The following is a 25,212-nucleotide window of genomic DNA, read 5'->3' as shown; positions in this document are numbered from 1 at the left end:
AAACAAAAATAAAATCAATCGGAAAACCATTTTAAGCTCTTAATGTATTTATTATTATCAGGTTTAGATTACCTATCTATATGGGATTAAAATAAAGTGCTATTAAATTAAATGCAAAACAAGACTAATAATAAAGGTATTCCCCAGTGGCATAATTGCAATGCCTAAAAATTGCAAATCGATTGAAAATTTGTAACACCTTTAAAAGTAAAAAATAGAAACCCCTCGGAGTTGCCATAAATAGAGGTCGATGATGGGGTTTCAACTCCAATATTGAAAATGCTGCCCTTAGCCTGGATATTTGTTTTGGCAATTTTGCCTCTGAGGAAAGTCGTCTGAGGACTGTAACATTATGGGATCTTCCACCAAGACCATGGTTATAAACTATCTCGCTTAGGTGGAGGTCTCCGGCAAAGCCAAGTGCGGTGGCGCCTTATTGAAGCCCAAATACATTGTCACCGCGGCGAGCTGTGTTAACAACGTCGAGACGAACCAGATCAAAGTGCGCCTGGGCACGTCAGTTCGTAACACTGAAGGAACCATGTCCGAGGTCTGCAATGTCATCATTCAGGGGCAGTTTAGCTCCGATGCCCTGGACAACAACCTGGCCCGACTGCAGCTCTGCGAACCAGCTCCGATCTCCGACAATATCATAGAGATCGCCGTGTTCGACAAACAGCCGAAAACAAAAAAGGTCTTAGTCAGCGGTTGGAGCAGCTTCAAGAGTGGCTGTAGGGAATCTGTGGATCTTCGCAAGGCCATCTTGCCGATCCCCAACCTGGAGGCATGCGCGGCCGAACGGGAGGGATGGTTTGCTAAGAAAATCACGGACCTCAACATCTGCACCACCAAGAGGAAGAAGCTCTGCTCCTTCGACATGGGATCACCTTTGGTCAGCTTCGGGTTGGTGGGCATCCTTTCCAAGAGCGATTGCTCCGACAAGCCGGAGGTCTACACCAATTTGGAGAATTACAGGAGTTGGCTGGATCTTAACACAAAGGACTAATGCTCACCAATCTAATTTATCTAATTTAAAAGTTTAACATTTAAATAAAATACTAATCATTAAAAGAAAACATAGAAAATATAAGGACCATCAAGTCAAAATCGAGTGATTTCAGAAAGTGAAAAGCAAAAGGTGATTTTAAAACAGAGAATGCCCTTTTTTTCCATAAACCACATACAAATTGATTGTCACGGTTATCTAATTGGATTCCCAGACGCGCTTAAACATTCATAAGAACTCAAGACCAGCTCGTGTCCAATCCAGTTACTCACCATGTCTCCTCGTCTGCTGATCTTGGTGCTGCAGCTCCTGCTCCTGCCCTCCATTTTGGCGCAAGAACGTAAAAAGGGAAAGGAGAAGAATAAAGAGCCCTCGCAGGACGTCAAGATGGAGTGCGACAATGCTACCATTGGCGGCGCCCCGACGGACATCACCGCCGTGCCCTGGCAGGCTGCCATCACTGTGCGCGATCGGGACAAGTGCGTTGGTGCCATCTACTCGATGAACTACATCCTTACGGCAGCCAAGTGCGTCAACGGGTACAAGGTGGAGGCCATAAAGGTCCAAGTAGGCACCACCAGTCGCAACGCCAATGGAACCGTTGTCTCCGTCTGTGACGTCATAATTCACACCGACTTCCATCCAAAACACATCGAGAACAACCTGGCGCTGCTGAAGCTCTGCAATCCCCTCCAGACCTCAGACAAGATCAAGGAGATCCCGGTGGCCAAGCACGTACCCGCCGATCAGGCCGTGGTGACCGCCTCCGGTTGGGCATCCGTACGGTGGATGAAGCTCCTAGGCGAAGCATGTCTGCCGGAACTCGCCCTCGAGCTGCATAAATCCGAGGTGCGAGTCTACAACACCAATAAGTGTACGGAGGTCTGGAAGCGGTGGTACAAGGTCGACAACAATCGCTTCAAGGATCTAGTCATGTGCACCGGGAAGGCCGGGAAGGGAGCCTGCTCCTTCGACATGGGAGCCCCCCTCGTCTTCTCGAACCAGCTCGTGGGCATCCTCAGTCGGTGTAGCTGCTCCGAACGCCCCGATATCTACTCCAGGTTGCCCACCCACATCAAGTGGCTGGAGGACAATAGTAAAAAATAGCTGATCACGTTTTAAAATATTAATAAAATGATTAAAATGAATATTTTAAAGGTAAACCAATGAGTAGCTTCCCTATTAGATAATGTAAGCTAAAATACCTTTGTAATTGGCTCAAATACCTTTGCCGATAAGGCGTGCCAGTTCACACCAGTTGGCCTATTTAAGAGCTTTTCCCTTCAAAGCCTAAACAGTTGACACAAAATGTGGCTACCCTTCTTGCTAGTGGCACTGCCTTGGGGGACTGTGGTGGGGGGAGGTCCTCTGACATTGGCCAATCTTAGCCGAATCATTGGAGGCTCCGCTGTGAAGATCAGCAAGGTGCCCTACCAGGCAGCCATCATCTTGGATGGAAGCAATTCCTGCAGTGGCGCGATTCTCAAGGAGAGCTACGTCCTGACAGCGGCGAGCTGCGTGTCGGGATATTCGAAGGGCTCCATTAAAGTGCGAGTCGGGACCAGTTCCGCCGACTCTGGGAGAGCCTCCGCCAAGGTCTGCATCGTGATCAGCCACCCGTCCTACACTTACTGGCGATTCGACAACAATCTGGCGATCCTGAAGCTCTGCAAACCTCTGAAGCTGTCCGACTCCATCAAGGCAATTAAGATTGCCGACAAAGTGCCGGACAACGATAAACAGGTGCAGGTCAGTGGCTGGGGATCCACCTGTTGGTGGGGCAGCTGGTGGGACAGATGCTTCGGCAGCCGGCCGAGTCAGTTGCAGATCGTCACGACCGTTGTCTACGATCGGGAGTCGTGCGCCTCGGATCGGGAGGTCTGGTTCGGGCTCTGGGACAACGGCATCTCGGAACGGACTCTCTGCACCTGGGACTCCGGCGTCGGAGCCTGCTCCTACGACACCGGGGCGCCGCTGGTGAAGGATGACAAGCTGGTGGGCATTCTCTCCGAGGGTGGATGCACCACCTACCCGGATGTTTATGCCAACGTAGCGGGATTCAAGAGCTGGATCGCTGACAACACCAAGGACGATACTACAACCCCGAAACCCACAACCGTGTCTTCTGCCAGCACCAGGTCTTCTTCGACGAGTATAGGTACTACTAGCAGCACTAGTAGTAGTAGCACTATATCTAGTAGTACTCCCCCAACTGCAACTCCTCCGACTAAAACTCCTCCAACAAAAACTCCTCCTACAAAAACTCCTCCAACAAAAACTCCTCCTACAAAAACTCCTCCAACAAAAACTCCTCCTACAAAAACTCCTCCTACTAAAACTCCTCCTACTAAAACTCCTCCTACTAAAACTCCTCCTCCTACAACTCCTCCTACAACTCCCCCTACTACAAATCCTACTTCTACAGATTCTACAACTCCTACTTCTACAGATTCTACAACTCCTACTTCTACAGATTCTACAACTCCTAGTTCTACAACTTCTACAACATTGAAACCTCAACCACCTCCACCTGTCGATTCCAATTAAAGACGTAACATTTATTTTGATTTTCGGGGAATACTGATTCCTTTCCAAATATTTATCTATAAATTTCCTAACTCCTAACCTCAAGATAAATACTATCCTTAACCAAATAGATAGAGTATACTTTTAAGAAAAAGTTGACTTAATCTTTCACTTAAAACTCGAAACATAGCCTAATTGAGTTATTAAAATGTAACAAGGTGGACAGCCCCTAATGAAAACAAAGAGAAGGTGTATCACACCCACTTTGATGGTCAGCCTAAGCTTGTAACGACGTCGTGTGTTTGGTTTTCCTCGCAGAAACCACAATCCTGGGGCTGCACTCAGTGTGTCCTGGGCAGGACATGCAAATGTCTCCTACAATAGCCGTAGGACAGTTGCATTATTCATTCTGGTCAAGTCAAACAGAAAAAAGAATGGAATAAAGAATCTTTTTTGAATCTCGAAGCTGAAATACCCTGAAAAAAATATGTAAAACTCACTAGTTACTTTTATTTTTAACAGTTTGAAATAAAAAGAAAAAACTTTTAAGACACATCATCCCAAAGTATAATTAAACAATGTTAATGCCAGTTGGTCTAGTGGAAAATAAAGCCAATCATGTGGCCTGCAGCCATGTACTTAAGTTAATTAAAGTTTATTTTTTGGTCGGCCCACAAAAAGCCAATGACAAATGGCAGGTAAGCAGAGAGCCATGCCACCGAGCCGTGATGAAGAGTCCCCTCATGACACCATTTATAAGATGCCAGAAGCAGGAGCTCCTGGAGCTGCATCCATTTGTGGCAAGGGCAACCACCACATTCGGGCTGACAAAATCAAGATCCGGGACATGGGGCTTACTTGGCCAGAAAAGGAAAATACTTTTAGTGCAAATTGAAAAGTTGTCTCGCCCGCTTCTAGGGGGCAGCTGCAGCTCCAGATCCAGCTCCTGCTCGTGCTCCTGCTGATGCCGATGCAGCCTCAAGGACATCGACACGAAAGCCGTTCTGACCATTTATCAGAATGTTATTGGCCGAAAAGACAAAAAAGAAAGGGAGAAAGGGAGCTGGGAAGGACTGCCAGGAGAACGAAGACAACTGCAATAAAATGCAATGTTTCTATTACAACGATTTACGTGTGCACACAGACGCTGACAGACAGTGGTCACTCCCTACAGGGGAAAGTGTAGAATCTGATTGAGGAGGACACTACTCATCCCTGATAGAAGATCTCCACTGTACCCCACTTCCGGCTCCGTCCAGTTAGCAACACCCCGCCGCGTGAGCAACATTTTTATGGCTTCTTGGATGGCTCGGAAGGCGAATGTTCTTTTTTTTTTTGGCCAAAGTTTCCATGGCTGGCTGTGAGCTGTGACTTGTTGTAATTGTTTAGTTGCTGGTGTTTTCTGGCTTGTTTGTTAACTAGCAGAAACTAGAAGATAAGCAGCCGAAATGTTTCTCTTGCCGCTGGTCAAATGCATTTATTTCCCGTATTCTTCTCGATTCTCCGGCGCATTCCCGCCCTGTATTCCTCCTTTTGGCCATTTTAATTGCTGTTGAACTTGGTGTTTGGCAATTGGCCGGGTCTCGTTCCCGTTCCCGTTCCAACAGAATGCAGGCAAACAAAAAGCCATTACAACAACCAGAGCGACCAGAGGGAAAATCGAAGCAATATATTTGATTTAACTTGTTTGCACAAAATAGTTCTGTTGGCCTTTTTACTTTTCCGAGCGCACAAATAAATTTGTTGACGCGCTTTGAAAACTATTTTGGGAATTGCGGAGATTTGTGGCAGAATGTAGAATTATTATTATGGCCAACAAGATGCAATTTATGGCGTCAAGTCGGTCTGAAAGTTGGGTTCAATTAACTCGGTTGAATCATTAAACGATTGAAAATACTTTAACATAATGGAGTTATTTGACAGGACCTTTCGAGTCCATAGAAAACGCATATTTATTGTTCGGCTGCGACCACATTCAGGCGATTAAATATTTAGCAAGTTTTTTGCATTCACTGCTCTTTTGTATATATTATTTTAACCAAATTTTCATTTTCCAATTAGGTATAATATGTTTTTAATTCATGCACTAGGACATTTAATTGAATTTGTTATGCAAAGTGGTTCTCTTTTCTTGCCCGCATATCCTTTTTTTTCCATTTGACGCCCCAACACAACAAAACAATTAAATTTCTCACTTTAGTTTCAGGGGCCGAGAGGAAGGATGGGGCAGGATTCGTTGAAAAACATTTAAATTAGGATTAGTTCCGTATGTGCGTGGACATTTAAATCAAAACATATGCAAGAGGGCAGCGTTTTTCGGCCATTCGGCGAAATTCCGTCTTTTTTTTGGTGTCGCGACGCGGCGGGGATATTGATTCCAAGGGGGAGGACCTCCCCACAGACACACACTCACACACATAAATTAATATCCTAACAACATTTGTAACCGAGTAGCCGTTTGGTCATTGGCCCGGGGCTAGTCCCCTGCCCCGGGAGTCCCGGATCCGGATCCGGACAATCAGAGACATTTACAGCCGGGCACGTCGTCGCGGGCATTTTCAAATTATATTATTTTTGAATGGCTTTTTAGAAATTAATAATTACATATGACAGCCGACAGTGTGTGTGGGTGGGAGTGGGGCGGAGTGGGCGTGGCTGGTTGTACGTGGCTTTTAATTTTTTGTATTATGCAACAGACGACAGCACGACTAGAGGCTTTAATGGCAATTAAAAATGGTTCTATCACAACAGCATTAAGTTAAATTTTGGGTGAAAAGTTAAAGTTTTTGTTAAATAAATTAAAGATATAAAACATTCCCTAAAACTACCTTGTTTTTACCATAAATTTTCCGGTATTTGTGTCCTGCTAACAATACTTAAATGGAAAACATCTGTGTATTGCGAACTTGCCTTTATTTTTCGGGCACATCCCACATCACAGTTGTATCCTTACTCCTGTGACTGTCTCCTTTTCACTGTTTTTTTGAATTTGTTGCAAGTCCCTGTACGCAGGCCGCCAAATGTTGGCCGAATTCTAGACTGAGACCCCAGGGTCTCTGGATTCTTGGGGCTTCCCCATTATTAATTGCTAACGTGCGCTGATTTCTTTGCTACACTTTTTACTTCCTGTTTCTAGGGCTTGTGCGGGTGTTTGGGCATCCTGCCTTCTATCCTGGTGTCCTGAAGTCCCGAAGTCCTGAAGTCCTGGTGTCCCTGTGTTATTTGTTGCTGCCTCCTCCTTGCTGCCTTTTAGCCAATGTTCGATGCCATTTAACCCTTTCGGTTGGCATTTCGCTGGATTGTTCGTTTGTCCATTTGGCTCGGCAGTGACATTCATGCACCGGCGAGCAAAACGTCGCTCCGGCAGATGAGCGAGGACGAGTCCCGGCCGTTCGCAAGGGCCAAGTGGGCAGGGGAGCCCTGGCGGTGTGGCAATAAATCAATGCATCCTGTTCCCAGGCCAGGACACACTCTTTAAGGTTGGGCAATTTAATGCATTTGCCCGGTCGCGGTGGTGTCACAAAACCATGTCAAATAGAAACCATGGAAGTGCGGTCGTACTGCTCTCAATTAGCTTCCGTTCTATGGGTTTCATTTTGTAAACTTTGTGGGGAGTGATTTGCAAAATCTGCATTTTTCAAATGAAAAGGCATTAAAGCATACTCACTTGTATTTCCAATAAATCCCGTTCTTGGCTTGAATGGCTCATATATGTCTCACCTCAAATCCTTTTGCATAAAATTTAAATAAAATCAAATATGAGCCCAGGGCCTGCTGCAGCAACATATAAAATATTCCTGTGGCAAGTGCCTGTACATTCGAGGGAACAATGCAACTACAACTGCAACTGCAACTTAGTTACTTACAGCGGTTTGGCCGCCATCGACCGGGTCGGATTGTGGGTCCAAGGCCAACAATGGGCCATCTCCGAAATATATTGGAGTGCACAGGGAAAAAAGGACGAATCTGTTGGGCAAACAAAAAGGGAAGAAAAACGAAGCAGCCTCTTTCCTGATGCAATAAATCTGCAAACAGCAAGGCGGGGCGAGAAGCCGGGGTAAGTGGTATTGCCTTACAAGTTGCCATGACATTGTCATGCATATGAAGTGCATGCCTGTATCTGGCCCAGTGTGTGCACAACATAAATGCACACACACACACACACTCGGTGGGGCGTTGTCTGGCCGGCTTTTAATTGCTGTTACAGTTGCAACTGCCCCACCCGCTTCGGCCCTCCTGTTTACAAGCTGCGCCAATTTCGCGCTGCTATTAAATATATTCCTGACCCGATCCCCTGACCCGATCCCTTCATCAACAAATTTGCTGCACAATTTAAGCCGTGATTGCTCGGCTCCGTCCCGCTAGCCGGCCCACTCTCATTTTAATTTAATTTCTATTTAAATTCATGTCATCTATGCGCGAGCAAACTTTCCGCCAACAAATTTTACGGCCAACACTCAGCGCTAGCAGCTCTGGGCTTAATTACCCTTTGCTTATCAAAACATCTCCAAGACGAGGCAGGCGGCGACAGTCGAGTTTCCTTAATGAATTATTTAATCTGCGCTCCTGCATCTCCGCTGCCCTGTGGCACCTCCCGGTCTGCCCCCGTCGTCCTAGGCACCTCCTTTTGGCCGCGTCTCGTCTCGTCGTCTGCCACTTGGCCAAAACGTAGCCCGACGGTGGCTAACCGACATTTTTTGCGCACGACTTGTCAACCCCATCAGTGAACAAATAAAAAAAAATAGCCAAGTTCTAAAAAAAACTTGTAAAAAGTTAATTATGAGAGCGAAGTTAAGATACCCTTAACTTGGAAAAGGTTTTTAGTTACTAGTTTCTATACAACACAAAAATGCTGGATAATACGCTAATTTCAATTCATAAATCACCTTCATAACCAACTTTTTTTTAAAAATTATCCAAACCTAATCATCCAATCACCTGTATCCAATCCTTAACCACAAAGTCTGAACTACCTTTGCCAGGTTATGGACCAAAAAAAAATGCTTACCCTAACGCAAATAGGCCACAGAACCTGGTTAAGACCGCGTCTGTGGCTCCAACGGAGGCTAATAAGTTAAACGACACCGTGACACAGTTACGGGGACACGGCACATACCAATATTAATGCCAAGGCGGCGTGCTGCCCGCCAAACAGAGATGTCAGGAGCAGGTCGGTGAAATCCTGGCAGGACAGAGCCGTGGCAGGGTGGAGCGAAGGACCAAGGGAGGCCTTGGCTGAGTGAGCGTATTTGTTCACCTATTTACCACGCAAATGAAGTTGAAAATAACTGTGAAATGAAGATGAAGTGCTTTAGTCAACAGCAACAGAGGCAGCCAAGCAGAGCGCCAGCGGAGCAAGGAGACAGGAGGAGCGCCAGAAGGACATCCCAGACAGGCCGGCGCCTAAATGGAATGTAAATATTTGAGCAGCGGCACAGCAACGGTAGCTTTAACGCTTCTCCGGAAAAGGATAAAAAGACGTAGGGAAACCCAAGGAGCCGGAATGCACTCGAAGAATCTTTGGAGATAGTTGGTGAGATTATTAGGCAACAAGGAAGTGTCCTTTTCTTCTAAGACTTCCTTTCCCATCCAATCCCGTCTCTCAGTGCAGCTTCTGCGATGACTTGTTGGCAACTTAAGTGTCCGTGTGTGAGTGCTCCAGGACCCGGCTCCTATACATGTAAGCACCGACTGTGTGTGTGTGCAGGACTTGGTGTGTGTTTAACTTGGCAACCGTATGTTTATTTTAGCGCTCTCCGACCTGACAGCTTCGCTCCCCAAAAAGGCCTTAAGCGGCAAAACAATGGCCGAGCGAAGCCATTGAAGGACGACGTGCTCCTGGATCCGTTTCGTCTCGGGTGTTGGAAATTAAAGTCAATTAAAAGGCTGAAGATGTCTGTATTCACGTACGTGAGTGTGCGAGTGTGGGCGGTGGGCGGGTGAGCCAATGATGACCCACATATATGTACCTAATTTTTTTTTTTTTTTTGTCATAAATCAAAACGAGCTGAGCTCGAGGGGTGTGTGCTTAAGTTCAAGGCGGAGGAGCACTAAAGTGCAGCGATATCCCAGAAGTAGGCAACTCTTTTGCGCATCTTGCATTCGGGCCGAGCGGATGAAAGCGGGTCGAGTGGCCGGAAAAGCTTGCCAGTCGAGCTCTTAATTAGTCGTAGAATATTCTCTGTAAGCCAGAAACATCAAAGCCTTGAGAGACGGAAGCATAGACGGAAAATTGAAAAGTATTTAAGGACTAAACAGTCAAGAGGAAGTACATTTTATCCCTTAAAGCTTATTTACGGAATTAAATTCAAAATCCTGGTTAATCATGTGTTTATGACTGCCCCATCCTTGGGAAGTTACTCCAATAAAAGACTACCTGCTGCCACTCTATAAACACAAAAGGCTTAAACAATTCACTCCACTTGCTCCCGCTCACTGATACTCGCAGATAATCTGCTTAGAAGCAACTGGCAGTCTGTTTGAGAATCTTTTCAATCGGCTGGAAAATCGCTTATGGACAAAGTAAGCCATCCCGCAACCCAGTCATCCTTCGACTCGTCCTTCTGCCTGAGTTTTCATTTAGCAACATTTAACGTCAATTGTTTTATGACTACCAGTAGCAAGAAAAACAAAGTCAGACAAAAGGACTGGGTAACCCAAAAAACAGAGAAAAAAACGAAAATGATTTATTCAGCGCGAACGGTAAAAGGAGCAAGAAAAAAAGAAAATCTTAAAAACAAAAAAATTGAAACACAAACAAAAAACGGCCAGAGCACAAAATTCGCCAAAGTTGCGTTTTCCTTGGCACGGGCTCGGGAGTGGCGCTTTTCCGTTTGGCTTTTCGCCTGCTCCTTTTCCTTCAGCCTTTTGTGGAGTTTATCTTGCGGCTACGGTCGCACTGCATCCACCTGAATGGAGCACAGCACTGAGAGAAATCTATAAGAGATTCCTAGAAAAACTTAACAAACTCTGATAGTGATAAGCTCGTTTGATGTTAAAAATGCAAAGCATCTAACTCTAGTTTTTGAATACTTTCTGTTGACCTCTGACCTTTAGTCACTTTTCTTCCAGTGTAGCTCAGGTGGCAGCCCCTGCTGTGGTCACGCTTTTCTAAGCGTTTTCTTATCAGAAAGAGTCGAGAGAAATGAAGCGGCTCCGGCCACGTGACCGCACGCTTTTCCAGATTTTCCACTAAAAGATTTGCTGCATTTCGGCTGCGGCAGTGGCAGTGGCAGTGGCAGTGGCAGTGGCAGCGGCAGCGGCTGCGGCCTTTTGTTGCAAAGTCGCCTTTGCCTTTTGGCCATTCCCCGCATAAAAATGCTCCTCGGCTGCGGTGCCTAATGGGCAACTGTGCGGCCAGGAGGTTTCGTTTGGTTTTGCCAGCAAGTCCTTGACAAGGCTAGAGCTAGCCCGGCCAGAGCCATAGCCAGAGCCAGGCGCTTTGTTTGCAATTAATAACACTCGATGCTCTTTCAGTTCAGCCGCACATTTCCATAATTAAAAGACTGGTAGCTGCGGCGTCTTAAAGATTTAAGATTGCAGAGGGCAGAGAGAGAATGCTGGCATTCCTGATCGTAAAAAGAGTTTAATTTCATGCAACTCGAAAGTGGCAATAAAGACGGCCAGAGAATGCCATCACGCACACACATTGCAGCAGGTGGAGAGGAGCCAGGAGGCTCCAGGGGCCAGCTACATTGCGGCAGCAACCATCAAATGGCAATGAAGATGTCCTGGCATTTGCCAGGACTCTGTGACTCAGCGACTCGGCGTGCCACTCTGTGTGTGCGTGCAACAGTTTTGCCATAGAAATCTTTCAATTTGCCTTCCAGCTGGCCTGAAAGGATAATGTCCCCAAGTGTCAGGCGCAAAAAAAATAAATACGAGAGAAAAATCCAAAAGTGGAAAAAAATCAGGCAGAGCCAAGAAGGCGAAACAAAAGTAAAGATGGGAGACTGAGCTGGTAGGTGGGAGGTGGCAGCTCAATTGCAGGACAATCAGCACAATTGATTTCCCCAAAGTGCCCGCTTCCGGGCCCCTCTGGCAGCCCAGCATTAAAAGGATTTAATGCCATTTAAGCCAAACAATGTGAAGACAGCAGAAGCCGTCCAAGTAACAGAAGTAGCAGTGCCAGTTGGAAAGCAAAAACGTCAAAAGAGTCGGCGAAACAGGCGAATCAGCGATTCCATCCCAGCCATCCCCAGCCAACTTCCAGCCAGCCAGGACAACTACTCCCAGGCAAGTCTCCTCCAGTCAGGACTCCCAGTGTTCGGCAAAAAGTTTATCAATAAAATAACTTGTCGGCGAGCGGATAGCGGATAGCGGATAGCGGACAGCGGACTCGGGATGACTTGAGTTCCTGCTGACTCCCCGCCAAGTCAAGTCGAAAATTGCAACAACTTTCTGTCAGTGAGAGCTCTCGTGACCTCTTCCCTTTCGGCCCCTTTCACTCCTCCCGTCGATCTGGCTTGTCAACATCCAGAGGACAATTCAAGTGCTGCAATCCTCGAGAAGTAACTTCAATTGCACTCATAGTTCTCGGTCGAGGTACAAAATTTCCATATGACGTATCCGCCATGTGTAACAAAGAAAAGCCAGCTCCCATGTCCTGATACGGCGCGATTCTCATCAATTAGTGCAGCTTGTCAGAAGGGCGTGGCCTAAGTAGATACTTCTAAAAGGTGAATTCGGCATCCTGGAAATACACATTCAAAGATTACCCAGGGAATCCCAACTATCACCTTGTTCTCAGCAACAAATCCCAGAGACAACCTTGATGATTTCAGCACAAATTGGTAAATAAATTATTTAATAAAGATTCCCACGTGGCTCTGAACTGTGACCTTGTAGGGGCCACCTGGTCGGACTGCAAGCGCCACTTTCTACCAATGCTAATGACCAGTTTCGCCCAAAAGGACCGACCGGCCGACAAGGACGCTGCTACCAAAGTGGCTGCCACTCTTGACTTTGGACAGTCTCGAGTTTCGAGGCGTTGCTTGGCCCTTTCCTTTATGCACGAGGACGTGCAACGTTCGGTGGGCCCTGGCCCAGAGCCCAGAGGAGGGAGGCAGGGATTTGAATTTGGCTGGGCGTTTCGGCAATTTGCAAGTTGACTCTTTCCCCGGCTACGGCTCTGAAGCTGCCTCCATGTAAGTGGCAAATGTGAAATTGTTTGCTAGTGGCAATAAAAATGAAGGCAGAACAAAGGCAGCCGTGACAGCCGGGAGACAGCAGACGAGTTGGCTCTAAATGGCCCATCCCATCCTCCCATTTAGTCTTTCCCACTCGCTCACATGACTTAAACAAATGACTTTGGGTAACGTCCTTTTGCTTGTTTATGCATAAATTCTAAATAATCCTGAAAAGTGAAATGCGCCAAAAATGCGCTGCTCTGCCATTTCGGAGGATTAGTCGACTCCGAGTGGGTTGAACCTCTGCAGCGCTTATTTCCGACTCTTCTCTATCTCCCTTCCACCTACTATGTGCCACGCCCCTCCTCCTTCGGATATCAGCAGGATACTAAGTATACTTAGCATATGCGTAATAATGCTGCGTTATCAATTTATCCCCCCGAAATACGATATATTCCTTTTCTGGCTTCTGTTGTTTCAATGAAATTTCCATTTTTTCTCGTTCAATTTGGGGTATTTTCGACTTTGTTTATTTGATGCGAAAAATTCAAATTACGTCAAAAATATCAAGTGAACCGCAATTTTGCTTTCCACAGCCATTATCCTTATTTTGTCTGTGTGTCCTGGGCTCTGTATATGCCAGCCAGTCTTTTTTTGCCACCCAGTCTCGGCAAATTTTCAATCAATTGCTACTCTTTCAATTTCATGCATGAGAGCTGCCTAAAAGGTAAAATGTTAGTTGACCAGCCACCGCGTAGCCACCCCTCTTTTCAACCACCAACCTTTATAGTACACACACTTTTCAAAATTGAGGTATATGGTATTCAAAACTTTTACGGCCCAGACGGAGAAGTGGTCCAAGTGGTCAGCCCAGCCCGTTCGCCTTCCACCTGCATTTGAATCGTTTATTGTTTTAATTTTACTCACAGGCCAGATGCAAAGGCATTTCCACATTGTTTACCATTTCGGGATTTGGCTTAGAGCGCAAATTCTGTGGCAGTTGCTCGATTGGAGTGCTGCAGGGGTGTTGGCATGCCATAAGTGAAATTGACTGACGCCCGAGCACGAGCACTATCCAGGGCCTGAGCAAATCGTATGCAACATGATATTGCCAGGATATCAGAAGCCAGGACTCGGAAGCTTTGAATGTCGGAAATTCCAGAGGACTCAGGGCAACGATGTTGCTGTTGCACAACTAATATGAACTTTCAAATGCATCGGGTTGGCGCTCAATAATTGGCATTTCCGGGCATTATTCACCCTTGGCCCGAACTATACACTCAGTTGAGGCCAAATTTAAAGGGTCAACTACAAAGGGGAATTTGGATGACCTGTATTCAAATTACTGCTTATAAGCTTTCTAAATTTCACTTGATCCTCTTGGCCAATTGAGTAACAACCCTGCTACACCACTCGCCGGTCTTGCCACATACCTTGCAGGTCTCAAGAATTCATTGGCCTTAAAGTGGCCTCCTTAAAGGCGAAGAACGAGCAGCCAACAAAGCCTGATGGTTAAATGGTGCCGAACGAAGTTGCAACTGCAACATACTCCCTGGCCCCAGAAACAAAGCCAAGGGCAGCCAGCAGTGGGAAAGTGCTTTATTTTAGACAATTTAGTGGCAGCCACTACAACGAGTGCAACAATTCCTGCATTGTTTTCGCTTTGGCTACGATACGGTCAAGAAGTGGCCAACACACACCAGCACTAATACCAATGCATAGAGCAATAGCTACAACAAAAAGTTGTTAATTTTTACGTAATGGGAAAAGTTTTTAATCTGCGCTTTTGACCAAAGGAAGCCAGAGGGAAGCCAGCCAAAATATATATATGTATATATGTACGTTCGAATAGAAAACTCACACATGCTATGCGGCACCCAATAAAATCAGGCTTTATGGTAACTCTGGTAGCAAATAAAACCTCAAATAGAGCAGCGGAATAAACCAAAAACCGAGTGCAGTTGCATTTTGGGCAGAAACAGCTGCAACAGCAGGAGTTGCGGAGAAACAATAACAACATAGTACCAGAAAAAAAAACTACAAATTAAATTTTTGCGGCCATTTCAGTCATTTGCGATTAACAGGTTATTTTAGAGGGAGTGTGTCATGAGAGAGGAGGATAAAAACTGAAAACTAATTTGGCCGGCGACCTCATAATTGGTTATGCAACCCAAAAATTCGATTGGCCATCCATAAACTGGCACCATGGCTGTTACTATCGCTGTTGTCATCAATAAGTGATAAACTCCAGACAAATTTGTCAAAATTAACTGTCACAACATTTACAAATTGCGGTCGGACGTTTGCCGCATCTGTTGCCGCCGCCGCACTCAAAATATTGCTGATGCTGGCAGTTTGCCAGCAACATGTTGCAGCCAGGACTCGGGCAAGAAGCAACATGTGGTGGCGGTGGCCCAATGCCTGCTTGGTTTGCTGACAAATGAGCCACAAATTGGTAATTGCTCGACTTTAGTTAGGACAATAAATTGAAGTTTAAACTCGGGTTTATAGAAAACAGAATCAAGAAGTACCGGGTATCATATAGAAGGTCCTTGATAATTGATTTATAAGACCTGTGTGCCGTTTTGTCTCATTAGGAGCTCTCATGTTCACACAACTTTATGGATCAGCCTCCGAAAACTAATCAGCACGCACTGTCGAGTCTCCAGTTTTGGGTTTTGAGTTCGAGTTGGCCTTTTTTTATTTGAAAACTTCTTGAGAGCATAAATTTCAATCCCGCGAGATACTCGCCACCCGCCTCCTGCCTCGCAGCAGCTGCAAACTTGGCAGCAGAACACAACTCGAAATTAAGCTGTGACAGAGCTGAAGTTGCCCAGGACTTGGCCCCGTTCCCTCGGCGAGGATAGCTGGCAAAGTATTAAAAGTGTCCAAATGATGATTGTTTCGGTTATGGCCAAAAGCCCTCGGTCGCCAGCTCCACTACCAGTTTCCAGTTCAGCTTCACACCCGGCTTAGTCCGTGGGGAGCTGCGGGAATTGTGCTGTCTGCGGTTGCGCTTCTTGACAAATGTCTTCCGTCTGGCCAGGACTCGGGATTTATTTCAATTTGCGGCCATCTTCAAGGGTTAAGGCCCTTCAACTCTGGTAATTATTATGTATATTGATTTTGCAACTAAGCGTTTTAAAGACTCGTTAACCATTTAAGCCTCAGATAGTCGTTTATGGCTCTTAACCCCTTTAATGTATTTATTATTGTTCCCAGCATTTGTTTACATGGTCAGCGGAAAAAGAAATTCTTGAAAAAATTTGCCAAATTTTTTCCGGCTCATGCCCAAAAATTTATGGAACCTGGGCGCGCTATGAAGTCGCGAAAATACAGAGAAAAACCCACAGAAAGCAATTATGCTTAAATTAAAACTCATTCATTTGCGAGGGGCAGAAGGGTAGGCAAAGGGAAGATGTGGAGTGTGGGGCGTGGAAAAAATTCCAGAATCCATAAGAGAATTGTTTGTTATATGAGTAATAATATACACAAATTCAAGATAAATATGTGAGTGTGCGAGTCGAGTTGAAATGAAAACGAAAATGAAAATTCAATGCCAATGCCCAAATAAGTGAAAAATTTATGCAATTCTTTTTGTTTCGTTCCGCGGATGCTGTGGCTTTTCATTTTTTCAGTTTTATTTTTCCCATATCCGAAGTCCAAAGGCCCACCACCCCCTTTGAAATGAAAGCGGAAAATGCAGAGAAAATCAATGGGCTCTTGGCTTTCATGGCGTATGCTTGATTTGTCGCACATTACGCATACGCAATGAGGTACCAATTGCAGCCAATTAGATGTCGCAGGATGCCTTAAAGTTTTCGGGATTCATGCCCAGGCCACTCCATATATCCTCTTATACCCCACGCCCGATTGTATCATACTCGGAATTTTGATTTGAAGTTGGGGCCATCATTTTGTTGGCTTTTGTGTTTTGTTTGGGGTTTTCCGCTTCTGTTTGTTCTGCTTGGGAAACCCATCCCCATGGCCCCACTTATACCTCCTTTTATTCTATTCTTTATTATGCAGTAAACTTTCTCGGCAGCGGCGCAAAGTTTTCTTCAAAAAGGAAAAACAGAAAATAATTTGTGAAAAAAAGAAAGTTTTTTGGCGACCATATCCAGGAGAAAGTACGTGACGGGTACCTTAGACTAAATTCAATTTCATTGTGCTAGAAAATTTTGGACGGGGGAAGGGAATAGGAATGGGCTCAAGGATGGAGTGTAATGCACCCACCGTTGCCAAGTTACGTGAGCCTGCTGAGCCTGCTTGGCCGAATCGACGGCTGGGAATCATCATGGTATTGGCTTAATTAGGGCCGGTCAAAGGTTGCCTGGCTTTCTATTGAGAAATGGTGATTTGGCCCAACTACACGGAGCAAGGGGGCTCTTTATAGCCATGCTGACACTCTCGCCATGGGGCCGAATTATGGCCATCATAACTCAGCCAGCCGGGCTCTCCATCTAAGCTGCACTTTGCCAGCTTCTTTGCCACTATTTGTAGACATTCTTCTCGGCATTTTTATGGCCTTGTCAGGCGAGACTTGTTTGTTGCTGTTGAACTATTTAATAATGTCGGGCACGGCGTTATGCACACCTCTGTGACCCTTCTGGGGTATTCCCGCTCTTTTCACAAAAGGACAAAAGGACGCCCACTTCCCGACTGTGCTTCCCGTGGCGAGGCCAAAGTTCATTTGCAAGTGTCTGGATGGTTTGCTTTGGCTTCGAGGGGTATGCCCTGTTCTCAGAGGCTTGAAGACATTATAAATTAATAATTTATTTGATAACTGATATTATATATTAACAAATAAATTAGGGACAAGTTTGTATGAGAACTCTATTAAATTTTATTGAAATGACTTGCTACAGAGTACACTCCGAGTCCTTTAGTTGCTGGATTAGTTGGTGGATTTTTTTATGGAGCCTCAACTGGCGCGTGGAGGAGCGCATCCAAACTGCAATCCACTTTTGCACTTAGCAAGGATAACGTGCGGCTTTTTGTCAGGACAGCAAATGACCAAAGGCTGGATGCCTGACAGCACGACGCAGGATACTGCGAGGGTCGGGAGACTACAGGTTGTCGCAAATATCACACCAACTTGTCATGTCCAAACAGTTGATGAGAGTGTCAGGTTGTCCCTGAAATTCGCAAAAAAACAATGCACTGAAAGAATGTCCTTTGAAAAGGGATTTCACGGTGGAGGGAGGGAAATGAAAAGTGGCCAAGATGGATGGGAATTAAGTAAATTTCGATGATAGCTCATATCAGTTTTGGCTCTCGGCCATTTTGCCATTCTGCCACCAACACTAACAAGTCCTGCTAATTGCAACACACACAGATACACACACCCAGACACACGCATTTGTACATATAATGAGGCAGTGGCCACAAAGCAGAGCCAACGTTTTGGGGCAAGGAATGGGAACAAGAACAGGGGCTGTGGCAGTGGTTAACGGTGGCTCCAGATCTCCCCAGGACTCGCCAGGACTAATGGCTCTCCGCTTCCGATGCCGCATCAGTGCAGTGCGCAGCACAAAAATTTGCAGCTTCTTTCGGCGTTGGCAAAAATTTAATTTAGAGCCAAAAACGTAACGCAGTCCTGCCGCCCCGCCGCCCCATTGCATCCCCCGATGCAGTTCTCCACTGGACCCAAAGGATTCCGAAATGGGTCCCAGACCCGACCACGCCCCCCTCCTCTCGCTCTGCTTGCCGCTCTGCCGACAACGTAATTTATGGCATTCCAGGACGGCCTTTGGACACTGTAACCGCATTTCTTGTTGCCACGACTCCGGCTCCTGTTCCTACTACTGCTCCGGCTCTGGGTCTGACTCTTTTCTGTTCTATTCCTCGGACCGTTGCCGTGTTTAGAGTTATCCGGCACCAAATCGGTAATGGATACGACGGCCAAGGGAAAAGATCCTGCGGGTTTGGCGGGGAAGCCAACTTGAAGGAAGGAAGAGGGCGGGAGAGGTGGCCTTCCTCTTACCAAAAATGCTCTGAAATTAAAAAATGTGCTGGCAAAAATTAACGAAAATGGGATAAGGATTCGGCCAGGAGGGCGGTGGAGAAAGGGAATGGCTTTTATCGCCCCCAGCGTACTAATGAAAATGTTCCTCATAAATGAGAAATTGATTTTTAAGGTGAGCGATACGTGATTCCGATAAAGGCAGCCGAAAAGGCCATTTGAGGCGAAAGGCGCTTGAAGGATTCGTCTAAGAAAGTTAATAAATAGACTTAGTGGCTGATGCTCACAGTTGGCAGTTGGCTCACTTTAATTGGCAAGCCGCGGCCAGTCCAAATCCTATCTCCAAATCAAATCTTCATCAGAACTCTGGCCCGAAAACAATTCCAATTAAATCCGAAATGAAACTCAAAGGGACCGAAAGGGGGGGCCAGCATTTCACACCTCTAGTTCATAATTATGTGCATTTGATATTCGCTTACAGAACAAACAAAAGTTACCCCAGGATCAGGCATGTCCTGGACCTGGACCAGGACGAAGAGCTGCTTTTTCCACTTGGACGCACTCATCTCGCCCCTTGGATATTTCGCAAATGGCGAAAAAGTTTAAATGTTTATTTAGTTGTTTATTTGTTTGCTAAGCTTGGTCCGGCTATTTGCTGTTCAGTTGAGTGTGCAGAATTCCCGCCCTGGTCCTGGCCCCGTCCTTTACAAAGGACCTCTCTGATAGGGGGGGATCCCCTCTGATTTTCCCTAATTCTCGTCTATCTGTTTGTGTTGCATTGCTGTTGCTTATTTGTTGCCGTGAAACAAGGCAAAAACTAATTTTGAAGTCAATTAGAAATGTTTTTACATTTTTCACAGTAAGCCCGAGGTCCTGGAAAAATCTTCAAAACCTAATTGAGGGCAATGGTTTCGCAGATGTAACCAAAGGATAATTCAATTTGTAGCCATGATCAAAGAGATGTATTTTGAAAAGGGGTTTTGGATATTATAATTTCCGCACTGCTTATCAGAGATATATTTTACAAAAAAATCTATCTAATGCTCTACCTGTATCTATAATCACACAGAAATGTTTAAATTGAAATACATGCTACTGCCATCTATCCTTGCATGGAACACAACCCTCTTTTTGACTTTATCACTTGTATTTTTGATGTATTATACAGCTGTACTTGCTCGCCTTATTTCCTGTGCTTATTGTCGATTTCCACTGCCAGCTAACGGTATCTTTTTCGCACACTTTCCCCAAACACTTTTCCGCAATATTTGCCAGAGGAATACATAGAGAATGGGCACCAGAATCACCAGCAGCCGTCGAGTTTTTAGCGATTTATGATCCGAGAGTGTGCGTTCCCAGCCGGCAATTGCAGCGGATATAAACATTTCTCGCTGAACTCATTTCATTTGCACTTCGAAAAAAAATATTTAATAACTAAATGGAAGATATAAAATATTTTATATTTTATAAAAGAAACAACAAGACTTTCTCTAATATTGGTTAGTACTATTAGGTCTCATTTAGATTATACTAGACTCTAGTAACTATAGGGCTTATAATAATATTAATATGATATTTCAGATTCCTTTCAAAAAAACACATAGACACCCAACTCTTTATAGCTTTTAATTTCTTCCAGTACACCCATTGACAGGTAAAGCTATAGGGTGGAGATAGGTAAAAGTCTAGGGGTTTCTGGTGCTGGTCGACGCTTATGCCACTGCCTCATGATGTGGCACGTGTCGTTCCATGTACTATATTTATTTTTGTGCGGGCGCTTTTTATTCCATGTGTCTGTCTGACTTGCCAAAGTCGCTGCAATCTGGCGTGCTTATGTTTCACTTTTCACAACATAAATCCCCGGGAGAATCCTGTAGAAGCCAGCTCAGGTATTCCGGGTGAGGCTTTCCTAGGGAAGCCCTAGCCTAACCGCTCCATATACCGAGATGCTACTCACAACTCGAGACAAACTTTAGTTTGCTGAGCTATTTATTTAGATACTTGGGCTTGGGCTTGGGCGGCCACTTCCACCTTCACATCTTGAGCATCGCATCTTCTGGGAGAGCAGCTTTGAGCTACTGTAGAGGAATCTGAGCCATGCATTATCCTTATTATTGCTGACTGACTGCCGAGGGTGGGGGGGAGAGGGTGGCTTTTTGAAAGGCTTATGCCATAGCTTTTGCTCAGCCAGCAGATAAATATGATATGGCCCCACCCCGTGCCAAGTCAAACGACAAAATCATGAGTTTTGAATTTACTCCTGCTTTGCTCCTGCTGAGCTAACCACTCCTGTATCCTTCCGCTCCCCCCACCCATAGCTAACTCCTCTTTATTTTTTCTAAGGTATTATTTAATTTTTTACCCTCTACTTTTCCGCCTTTCATTTGAATGCTCTCTCACTCTATATTTTTTATATATTTATAAAGTAATGGCCACGCGGCCATATTAAAAATATTCTATATACATATTTAAGTGCATCCTGGCCGGGCAGGGAGGATGGGTCGGCGTCAGAAACTTTGGAAATTATTACTTTGCTTTGTTTTGTTGTTGCCAGTCGACCAGTCGACTGCCCCTGGTATGAAAAAATGTTCATAATGCCCTGCAGACTCTGAGGGCTTAACCTCTTTGAATCTAGCTTTGAAAGATATAATTTACCTGCTAACCTGCTGCTCCCCCCCCCCCCCCCCCCCCCCCCTTTCTCGACTATCTATATTTCTGTGGCCTGCATTTCTACTTTTGCTCATTAATAACGTACCAAAAAGAAAATAAGATACTCGGCAGCCGAGCCATAGCAAACAAGTTGCAGGAGGCAGGAAACAGCAACAGCAACACAGCAACTACTGGCCACAAAAAGTTGAGCGGAAAGCCAAGTCAAAATTGAATTATGAATATTTAAAATGTGTTTAAGCAGTGTGCGGGCAACATCTCATCATCTCGTCATGAAAATCCAATATAGTCGGGGACATAAAGTCGACTTTCCATAGTTGTCGGCAAGCAGCTGCTTGAAATTTCTAAAACACGAGCAATTAATACAAAATTCGCAGGAGAGTGTGCCCTTCCTCCACCTGCCTTACAGGCAGTAAAAAAAAAGTAAATCAGTAATGGGCAAGGCAAAGGACAAGGCTCACAGCTCGAGAAGACTGCCGGCCAAGTAAATGTCAAGCTGGCATAAATAATTCACCGTTGCATCCTGTGGCAACATCATCAGCATGCACAAATACACACGCTCCTCCGCATACAGGTTGCTGGTTGCAGGCTGCATTGTCCTTGCAACAGCCAACAGCATGCCTCATAAATTCCAGCAAACGTCTGTCACATCCACACACTCGCTCACTCATCCAGTAGTCAGTTAGTCAGTCTGTCACTCCGACATTCCGTCATTCAGCCAGTGAGCCAAGTCCGCTCGAGGTGAAAATCTTTGCACTAATGGCGCTGTTTTACATAATTGCCGTGACATTGTACAAATTTATTCAACTGCCAGCTGCAACCTGCAACCAGAAGTCTGCCCCCTGTGGCATGTGTGACCTCGAAACAGTATAGGGGATTATGTGAGAAGCTTAACTCGATTGGGCGATACTCTGGAAATCAAGTTATAGACTTCCTAGAGCCTTACTTAGGCATGATTAGGAATCAAAAAGTATCATCCATTTATGGTTAATATTCTCTTAAAACCTATATTACCCTTTTGAAAAAAGTGTGCCACTTCATAGTCAAATTACTGTCATGTCCTTAAAAAACAGAAGACACTGTAACTGTCTTTGGACTTACGCAGTCTTGGACTCTAAAAGAGTATCAACAACGGGCACATCAAGGACAGCAAATAGAGGAATGAGTAGCTCACTGCCTTTCAGCCCGGCTCCTATCACCTTTGACCTCCCCAGCCCCAAGCCCCTATAGAGTCTCCCATCCTGCATTGTTGAGCAATGAAAGCACAGTAACTGCAACAAACAGAAGAGCAGCAGGCAGCACTCGCCTTTTGTTCTACCTTAAAATATAATAAGTCAACAACAACAGGACGAAGGCAGCAAAGCATCAGCAAAGCAGTGGCAAACAGCAACAAGGACAAACAAACAAACCGACCTGCAACACAAGCAACGGGAGTCGGAGAGGAGACATAAATGCTGTCATTGGTGACTTTGCCCTCATCTGCTGCATCATTGTCACCTTGAGCTTTGGGTTATTGGGTTTTTGTACGTCGAGTGTCCACGAGTGGCAAGTACACCCCCATGCCTCGCCACCTTCCTTCTTTAGTCCTTGCCTCTTGCCTTTCTGTAAGCCCTGCTTGCCCCCATTGGCGCTCTGACTTTAAGGTTGCAACTTGGGACAGCAGGGCTGAGATTTCTAGTTGCAATTGTTGGGAAAATAAATATAAGCAATGATAGAAAAAATATCAGAAAATTACTACACTTTTATTAGTACCTAAAGAATAATTTAATATTATTTTTAGACACATTTATTAAAGTTTCTTTTACAAAAGTTTTATTTATTCTTGCAACAAATATAAACTCAAAGTCCCCTAGGAAACCAAACTCAGATATATTATATTTAAGCACTTAATAAAAACTATAAATTAAATTATTCATTTAAAATTTAATATCAACTTCCACCCTAGAAGCAACATAGTTGCATGAACCTAACTCTCCTTTTAATTGCAATCACTTTTTCGAAAAAAATAATGTAGAAGAAAAGTGAAAAGGCATTGAAATTTATATTTTGTTTGAGCTTTTAAGAGTTTCCAACTAGACCCACACACACTATAGTTCAAAGTTCACCTTTGCCAGGCTCAGGGCCAGAGGCCCGTCCTGCAAGCCCCTTTGCTCTGCCCTGTCCGCTCCCATATGCTCTCCTACATATCGCACTAGTATGGCTGGGCAAACAACTTTGACTTTGAATTTCTTGCTCAGAACTGGCAAATAACCCTCACACCATGGAGGTGGTACTCGTATACATTATGTAGGATAGCCATAGCCCCGCCCGTCAGGTCATATCACTTTGCTTTCGGATGCAGAAGAGCCAAAGGCCAAGAGGGCACAAAAGCTGATAAATATTTGCTTTGTCAAAATATTTGTGCATACTTTCGGGGGCCCGGAAAAGCTGTGCAAAATGAGGGGAAAATCCAAAAAACGAGGCTAAGAGTGGAAACACTTTCACGCCTCAGTTGGGTTGCCAATTTTTTGTTGTTTAGTTTTAATTGTGCCAATGAGAGTATCTCCAAAGCTCCAACTCCAGTGGCTCTGAGCTCTGTCAAACTTTGACCTCACCCGCCGCGACCCCCTCCTGGCCAACTCCCCTTGCCCCCACCCGTTTCACTGCCATAAGCCATGTTTGTTATTAATGTGCATCGGTGTGCGTGCCAAGAAACATGATCTGGCATTGGGGCCGTCCGCCCCAGTAGCAGTTTGTAGTTTTTAGCCATACTACTTGACCATGCCATTTGACAGTAACCACCTCATGCCACGCCCCTAAGCCCCATCCGCCCCTAAGACCCCAGACACCCCTCTGGGCCACCGTTCCGCGTATTTATTGTGCATGGCACATGCGGCGCTCGCATGTTACATTTTATGTTTGCCCAGACTTATTTGTGTGAGTTGAATGTGTTGGAGTGTGTGTGGTTGTGAGTGTGTCTGTGAGCTATGCAACTAACGCTATTTATGCTACTGACTACACTGGACAAATAAAGGGGTGAAAACATACTCATTTTTGAGAAAAACTTGGCCACAAACCAGAGTCTTTTAAGCCATACTTTCCCATATCATCTACCATGAAATAGTATATGAAATAAAAGGATTTTCTTGAAGTGCACACCGTCTGGTGATTCGTGGCGGTCGTGTGTTTAGTTTTCGGCCACGTGCCCCGCATAATAATAAGCGGCATCCGAGCCGTGGCCGCTGCAGTGGCGTCTCCACAATGCCACAGGATGCTCTCCTGCTGCAGGTTAAAAGCGCATTACAGTTGAACTTCATAAATTGCAGCAGCAGTAGTTGTAGGGCTACAATGTTCACATGCCAAGCAGTTAAGGTTGTTCCAATTCCCCACCAAACCCCCTTCCAGATATGCTAAAGCCTTGCCCCTACCACTGCCCCTGCCCCATTGCTAGTGCCACTGGCCCACCAAAAGTCATTCTCATTGCAAATTCCAACTGAGGCTGAGTCTCAGGCCAAATGCAAATTCAGCTTACAAAGGACACGCCGGGGACCAGGGCACATGTCAAAGGGCCATGACAAAAGCCAAAAGGTACCCAAAGCTCATTAGTCGAATCAGAAGGAGCAGAATGTGGCCCAAAAGTGTACGGCAATGGCATTAAGCATTAAAACCGTCAGGCACAAGCTGACTCCGGGTTGCTTCTGTATGCCGTGTGCTCCAAAAATTCTAGTATCCGTTCAAAGGACTCCTCGGATCATTCTAATTATGAAATGGGAAGAGAACTGTTTGAAAAACTAAAAGATTTATTGCCAGAGCTTCTTCCAGCAAGGACTCTCAGATTGGAAGGCCTATCAATAGGCGTGCGATTTGAAAGGCCATCAATCGTACAAACTACGATGTCCTGGAATCGATTTCATTGACACATGTTCCCCGTTTCCCGCCAT

The 25,212-nt window shown here is 45.3% G+C and overlaps 3 protein-coding genes across 3 annotated transcripts; all 3 read left to right on the top strand.

Moving 5' to 3' along the window:
* The first annotated feature begins 262 nt into the window (after positions 1–262).
* LOC6494175 (serine protease ami) lies at positions 263–1,210 on the top strand. The gene has a single exon (XM_001960789.4). It carries the CDS (start codon positions 542–544, stop codon positions 1,004–1,006), a length of 465 nt encoding a protein of 154 aa, XP_001960825.2. The 5' UTR covers positions 263–541; the 3' UTR covers positions 1,007–1,210.
* Positions 1,211–1,279: 69 nt separating this feature from the next.
* On the top strand, positions 1,280–2,113 carry LOC6494176 (trypsin delta). Its single transcript, XM_001960788.1, has one exon. It carries the CDS (start codon positions 1,280–1,282, stop codon positions 2,111–2,113), a length of 834 nt encoding a protein of 277 aa, XP_001960824.1.
* A 186-nt stretch (positions 2,114–2,299) lies between these two features.
* On the top strand, positions 2,300–4,004 carry LOC6494178 (trypsin beta). The gene has a single exon (XM_044715664.1). It carries the CDS (start codon positions 2,315–2,317, stop codon positions 3,551–3,553), a length of 1,239 nt encoding a protein of 412 aa, XP_044571599.1. The 5' UTR covers positions 2,300–2,314; the 3' UTR covers positions 3,554–4,004.
* Positions 4,005–25,212: the final 21,208 nt, after the last annotated feature.

The sequence above is a fragment of the Drosophila ananassae genome, chromosome 3L (genome assembly GCF_017639315.1).
Source record: "Drosophila ananassae strain 14024-0371.13 chromosome 3L, ASM1763931v2, whole genome shotgun sequence".
Classification (NCBI taxonomy): Eukaryota; Metazoa; Arthropoda; class Insecta; order Diptera; family Drosophilidae; genus Drosophila; species Drosophila ananassae.
The sequence above is the reverse complement of the archived record's forward strand: the minus strand, read 5'-3'. Positions and strand labels throughout refer to the sequence as shown.